Source organism: Mus caroli, chromosome 11 (genome assembly GCF_900094665.2).
Source record: "Mus caroli chromosome 11, CAROLI_EIJ_v1.1, whole genome shotgun sequence".
Classification (NCBI taxonomy): Eukaryota; Metazoa; Chordata; class Mammalia; order Rodentia; family Muridae; genus Mus; species Mus caroli.
In genome coordinates this window covers 45,951,716-45,958,765 of record NC_034580.1, presented here as the reverse complement: position 1 = coordinate 45,958,765, position 7,050 = coordinate 45,951,716, and the positions used below count along the sequence as shown (strand labels likewise).

Genomic DNA, 7,050 nt, shown 5'->3' with positions numbered 1-7,050 from the left:
ATTACAGCCTACTCTTTAATTATGAATCTGTATAACACAAACCAAGAGTCAGCACACAATCAAGAGTGGACATACCTCCAGAAAGACTGAGGAGTGGCCAATCAGCCCAAATGGTAATGGTCTTCCCTGCAATGCAGCAGGCTGTGGGGGCTGATGGAACTGAGTTCTTCTGTGCTTGTCCATCCCACAAGGACTCCAAGTCAACCAATCATATCCACTATTAAATACTGCCCTTCCCAGGAGCGAGTGACAGAGAGTCTGGATGTCCATTGGCTGAGGACAGACAGGAAGCTGTGATGTGACCATGAGCTTTCTTCAGCCATAAAGAAGAGTGACGTTATGTTTTCTGCAGCAAAATAGATGGAACCAGAGTGAGGCTTGAGAAGTGAAATCGGTCAGAATCAGATAGGCAAATACTGCGTGCTTTCTTCCATTTGTGGCTTCTAGATCCTAAAAGAGATGTGTAAAATCATATATGTACATGTGACACAAAACTGGAAATTCAGAAAGGAGGAAGACTTAGTTTTCACATTTACAAATACTTTGTTATTATTACGTGTATGTGTGTCATATGGTATGTGTGCATGACTATAGGCATGTGTCTGCAGCACCACACATGTAGAGGTCAGAGAACCACTTCTGTAAGTCAGATCTCTCCCTCCACCCTGGGTCTGAAGGCAGATCTCTAGTTGCCAGGGTTGTGCTGTGTGGTGGCTAATACTGGTTGTCAACGTGAATATATCTGGCATGAACTATATCCAGAATTGGAAGGCACACCTGTAATCCAGATCTTGAGGTTGGAAGACACAAGTTTCTGACCGGGATCTTGGCATGGAGATCTTGAGGCATAGTGGCCATGAGAAGCTTAGGCCCAGACAAGGTAGGACAAGTCTTTAATCCCAGGAGACTAAGGCAATGGTATCTCTGAGTTCAACGTCTGCCTGGGACAAGGCAAATCCTACATAGAGGCATGGTGGTATATACCTTTAATCTGGGCCACACCTTCAGCTAGAGACCTACGTAAGGACATTGGGAGAAGGAAGCCTCACTCTTCCTCACCTGCTTGCATTTACTTGCCAGCACATCTGTTGGCAGCTCCTTCTGCAGAAGACCAGCTCAAACAACCAGCCTCATGGGACTGAGCAACTACTAAATACTTGGCCTCCCTGTTCACAGCTGACCATTGTTGGGTTATTTGGACTACAGACTGTAAGTCCTCACAATAAATAATCTCGATATAGAGAGACAGTCCATAAGTTCTGTGACTTGAGAGAACCCTCACTAGTACAAGCTGCGAGCATCTCTACTGGCTGAATCATCTCTCAGACCCAGAGGCTGCATTTCTAAACTTGCACTCCATTAACCCCAGTTAGACTTGAAGTCTGAGGGCCTGACTCAACACTCTAGGGTCATGGGATGCTCTTACTTTAAGAGCTGTCACATAGGATGAACATATACATTTCTGCTACTTTCTTTTATTGTTAAGATTTCAGTGTCAGGAGATAATTCTCAGACCAGTTCTCTACTTCTACCAAGTGGGTCCCAGGGATGGAATGCACGTGGTTCCGACATTATGATTTTCTTTACAAAAAGGAAATAAGATAAACAAGTAATCACTATCTTTTTATTTTGTAAAGCTTTAATTTTGAAGCTCTGCTTAACATATGAACCTGGTTGAAATGATATAAACAAAGCAGCTCTGTAACCTTTTCATAAGACACTGGTGTCTTTGGTGTGTGTTGTCCTTTTCCTAAGTGTCCCCTTTGATAGCTTGAAATACCAACCTTTTTTGTTTTGGCTGGTCCTGGAAAGCCTTTTCATGGTATAGGCAAAGATCAAGCTTTTATGGAGTGAAGGTCTCTAAGTAAGAAGAAAATTCCGCTGACAACTGTAAGCAATGCTGAGCCATCTCCCCACAGCTGCTACCATGGGGAGGCATGCAGGCACAGGAGTGACTGCCACAAGGTTTCTACACTCACAGAATCCAGCAGCAGCAGGTGTGGACCACACAGGGATCCCAGGGTTGTTTGGAGGGTTCAGGGAAACAGGGGTGAGAGGCTCTGTTGTGGGTTCTGCAGGTAGGGGTGAAAAGGCGACTCACACAGGCTTGGGCTGCTTGGTTTGGATCATTCCTATGTGCCCTAGGCTTAGAAACCCTACTGCCGGATAACCAGACCTAGGGCTATCAGGATAGAGTGTAAAAGGCTGACTTCAGATGTTCTGGCTTCTGAATTACATGGAATATAAAGGCCATCACCCTGCTTGAACTGCAGTGAGGGGTTCCCTTTCTCATCCCAGAGGACCCCCATACCAAAATGTCAAAACGTAACATACAAAAAATAAGGAGGCATAATTAATAGAAACTCAAGAATTCAATTAAAAAAATATTCATTTAGCCCTTAATAGCACATTTTGAAATATATGTTTCACATACTATAGGCAACTATTTTCTACTTTGGCTGGCATGGTGGTAACTGTTTGTGATCCTAAGACACAGGAAGCTGAGGCAGGAGGATCACTAGTTTTCGGTTAACTTGGGTTATATATCTAGATACCACCTCAAAAAAGGAACAGATTAAAATTTGCTGCTTTAATATCATGTTGATGTTTTACTAGGATGCTTAATTACTTCTTCAGTTTCATTTAGAACGAGGTGCTGTATTTGACATTAGCATATATCCAATGTATAATGAGCAAAATTTGAACACTATGATATTTTTCTCTATAGAGAAGAAATCAGCAAATGAAATTTATTTCTTTAAAAATAAGTTGGTTTCAGGAGCTCTTAAGAGCACTTGCTGCTTTTCCAGAGGATCCAAGATCAGTTCCCAGTTCCCAAGTCAGGCAGCTTACAGCTACTTGTAACCCCAGTTCCAGGGGTTCCACACCATCTTTTGACCTCCTTGGGTACTAGCACCCATATGACTATGGAAAGCACTCACAAGACCCCTAAGTCCCTTTTCTTGTACTTTCTAGCTGAGTCTAGAGGTACTTCACTCATGGCTAGGACTGAGGGGTTCAGCCTTAACAGTGTAGAGTCCCATCTGTAGCTTGTGTTTTCACTCACAGTCAGTCTAGATATCTCCACCTCTAAAACATGTTTGTCCTTCGGAAAGCAGTGGGACTCCAGGCTTATTACTATGACAAGACAAGATTGGTTGTGTGGCTCCAGGCTTGTCACCATGACAAGTCAAGACTGGGTGTGTGGCTCCAGGCTTGTCTCTATGACAAGACAAGACTGGGTGTGTGGCTCCNTCCAGGCTTGTCACCATGACAAGTCAAGACTGGGTGTGTGGCTCCAGGCTTGTCTCTATGACAAGACAAGACTGGGTGTGTGGCTCCAGGCTTGTTACCATGACAGGACAAGATTGGTTGTATGGCTTCATGCTTGTCACCATGACAAGACAAGACTGGGTGTGTGGCTCCAGGCTTGTTACCATGACAGGACAAGATTGGTTGTATGGCTCCAGGCTTGTCACCATGACAAGACAAGACTGGGTGTGTGGCTCCAGGCTCGTCACCATGACAAGACAAGACTGGGTGTGTGGCTCCAGGCTCGTCACCATGACAAGACAAGACTGGGTGTGTGGCTCCAGGCTTGTCACCATGACAAGACAAGACTGGGTGTGTGGCTCCAGGCTTGTCACCATGACAAGACAAGACTGGGTGTGTGGCCAGCCTGTGCCTGGGTCTTGTCTGACCCTTTCTTTCCTTTCTGAGGGGATTCCTGCTCCCCCTCGAGCTGCAACATGTCTAACTCTAACTAATAGAAGACTGGACAATAGCAGTCATGACCAAAGCAACAGCTGTCTCCCACAGGCTGCTCTGAGGGTCACTGCCATGTGGCCAAAAGACAGCAAGCAAGTTTTCCCAGAAAGTCCCTGGGAAACCCTCTCTGCCCTTCTTCTCCTCACCTGGTATGCTAAGAGATGGCTGGGACTTGACAGCTGCTTTGGAAACACTGGGGTCAATGTGTGATCCTGGGGGCTGGGGAGGAGAGGCCTGGATGGAACCTCACCTTTGCTTTTTCTACTCTTGATTCATCACCATGGAAATAACGATACTCATGAACTCGCCTGTTGCTTAACTAAATATAATCAGGATGATCTTTTCCCATGGGCTGAGGTTCAATTGTCTCTTCTAATAATAGTGAAATTCCATTCTGATTTCTGGATGTTCTTTCTTTTTGAAAAGCTTTCTGAGTGGCTAAGCAGGGGGAGATGGTAGAGGTGACATCCAAGGTCAGACCCCATGTCCTTCTATCTTAGACACCTTGTCACCAAGCTGATATGCACCATGCTAAGAAGACTTAGAGCCCTTGTTGAGGAGCCTTGTCACTGACTCCTTCATGTCCTTGTTCCTCAGGCTGTAAATGAAGGGGTTCAGCATGGGGGTAACCACAGTATACATGATGGTGGCTACCGTGTCCTGGGTGGAGAAGGAGTCTGGAGGTCGTATATAAATCCCCAGTACCGTCCCATAGAAGAGGGTGACCACAGACAAGTGTGAGCTACATGTGGAAAATGCCTTGTGCCTGCCCTTGGCAGAGGGGATCTGGAAGACCGCCATGGTGATTCGGACATAAGAGACCACAATGAGAATGCAGGGGGCCACAAAGAGGACCACAGCTCCCAGGAACACATGTTGATTGACTCGTGTGTCCGAACAGGCCAACTTCATGAGCAGGTAAGCATCACAGTAGAAGTGAGAGATCTCTGGGATGGAGGAGCAGAAACTCAGTCTGCTCATGAGGAGTGTGTGCACCAGAGAGATGAGGCCAGAACATATCCACACAATGGCTGCCAGCCCCACACAGAGCTGGGGGGTGATGATGGTGTGGTACTGTAGTGGATAGCATATGGCCACGAATCTGTCCAGGGCCATGGCAGCCAGCAGAAAGGTGTCCACATTGGCAAAAGAAATCAGGAAGTACATCTGAGTTAGGCAGTGGACATAAGAAATGGTCCTTGTTCCAGCCACATGGCTAGCCAGGAGCCTGGGGATGAGATTGGTGGTGAAGCAGACATCAACGAAGGAAAGATTGGCCAGGAAGAAGTACATGGGGGTGTGCAGGCGGGGGTCAGAGATGATGGCCAGGAAGATGAGTGTGTTCCCAGCTACCGTGACCAGGTACATGCACAGGAAAGCCCAGAAGAGGATTTGTTGCTGCTGTGGGTCATTGGTGATGCCAAGCAGGAGAAACTCGCTGACTCCAGTCTCATTCTCCCTCCCCTTGGACATCTTCCAGAGGCTCAGGCTCCTGGAGGGGAGAGGCCGGACTGGAACTCACTGTGTGGTCAGACTCAGGTCATAGCTCATATGTAGGAGCTTTCTACCAGAACTGTGTGTGTGTGTGTGTGTGTGTGTGTGTGTGAAGATCACAGGAGAACTTTAAGGAATCAGTTCTCTCCCTCTACTGTTGGTTCTAGAGATGGAACCAGGGTGCTCAAACTTGAAATGTGTTGGCAAGTTTTACATAAACTTGACACAAGCAGAGGTTAAAGGAGAAGAGAGCGTTATAATTGAGAAAACTCATTCATAAGATCAGGCTGTTTCAGGTATATAGCGCATTATATTAATTAGTGTTTGATGAGGGTGATGGGCATTGTGGGTGGTGCCATCACTGGGCTAGGGGTCCTGAATTCAATAAGAAAGCAGGCTGAGCAAGCCAAAGGGAGCACACCAGAAAGTAGCATCCTTCCATGTCATCAGCTCCTGCCTCCAGGTTCCTGCCCTGTTTGACTTCCTCCACTGATGAACAGTGATGTGGAGGTCTAAGCCAAGTGAACCTTTATCTCCCCAAGTTGCGATGGTCATGGTGTTTCCTTACAGAAATAGTAACCGTAAGTATGGCAGATGCAGAAGCCATGAACGGGTACAGCTTACTGGCTTGCTCAGCCTGCTTCCTTACAGACCCATGGCCTCCAGCTCAGGGGTGGCCCAACCTACAATGGGCTAGGCCCTCTGCCATCTATCCCAAATTAAGAGACTCACAGCCACGGTTACCTTCTGAGCCACCTCACTGGCCCCTGTCTGTGTAGCTTCATTAGGTGTTCCTCCTTGCGCATGCTCCTTGCTTACACCTCTATCAAATTTGCTCCTTCAATGAGTCATTTATGGAATGTTTTCTTCATTCCCCAGAACAGAGACACATCTGTCTCAGGCACTGCTCAGTGCAAGGAACTATGCCTGGCACATAGTAGGTGTCCAAGAAAGTAGTCAAAGGAAAGAATGTTCATAAAGGCCTTGCACTCTAAAATCAGCAACGTAAAACAGCAGCTGCAGTAGAAATGTCTGTTTGTAATTAGCAGTGCTTCAAGAAATTAAACTGAGCTGGTTGATGGCTCACCGGTTAAGAGCAGTGACTGCTCTTCCAGAGGTCCAGAGTTCAATTCCCTGCAACCACATGGTGGCTCACAAGCATCTGTAATGGGTTCTGATGGCCTTTTCTGGTGTGTCTGATGGCAGTGACAGTGTACTCACATATATAAAATAAGTAAAATCTTTAAAAAAAATAAAAAGAAAGAAAGAAAGAAAACTGAGGGGCTGGACAGATGGCTCAGTGGTTAAGAGTACTTCCTGTTCTTTCAGAGGACTTAAGTACTATTCTCAGCAACCATTGCAGGAGGTTCACAACTGTAATTCCAGCTCCGGGGAAGCTAGTGCCCTCTACTGGCCCCCAAAAGCACCAGCCTTACTCCCCATACACAAAGTTCTTTCAAAACAAACTAAAATAGACATTTCAAGCATGATGTGTAGTCCTACAGAGTTAGAATTGAGAGCTGACCCTGACAGTGCTCAGCCAGGGCCAGTGTTGACAAGTCTAAGGTCATGGTCTATAGGAGTTTCTTCTGTGTCACTGTGAAAGAGGATGGCATGTACAGACTCTGAGTGACACATGGCCTGTGACTCCTGAGATCAGAGGTGGGTAAACTTGTTTCTGTCACCCAGATCTCTCCTCCATGTATATTTCTATAAGCTTCTGTCTCACCTGTTCCCTGAAGGCTTCTATGTTGTTGTGGTTTCCAGGGTGATCTGCTGAGAAGTGTT

The 7,050-nt window shown here is 46.3% G+C and overlaps 1 protein-coding gene across 1 annotated transcript; it reads right to left on the bottom strand.

Annotated features, from left to right (window-relative positions):
• Positions 1 to 4,299: 4,299 nt before the first annotated feature.
• On the bottom strand, positions 4,300 to 5,241 carry LOC110306182 (olfactory receptor 1D2-like). Its single transcript, XM_021178383.1, has one exon. The coding sequence runs from the start codon at positions 5,239 to 5,241 to the stop codon at positions 4,300 to 4,302; it is 942 nt and encodes a 313-aa protein (XP_021034042.1).
• Between the last annotated feature and the right edge of the window lie 1,809 nt (positions 5,242 to 7,050).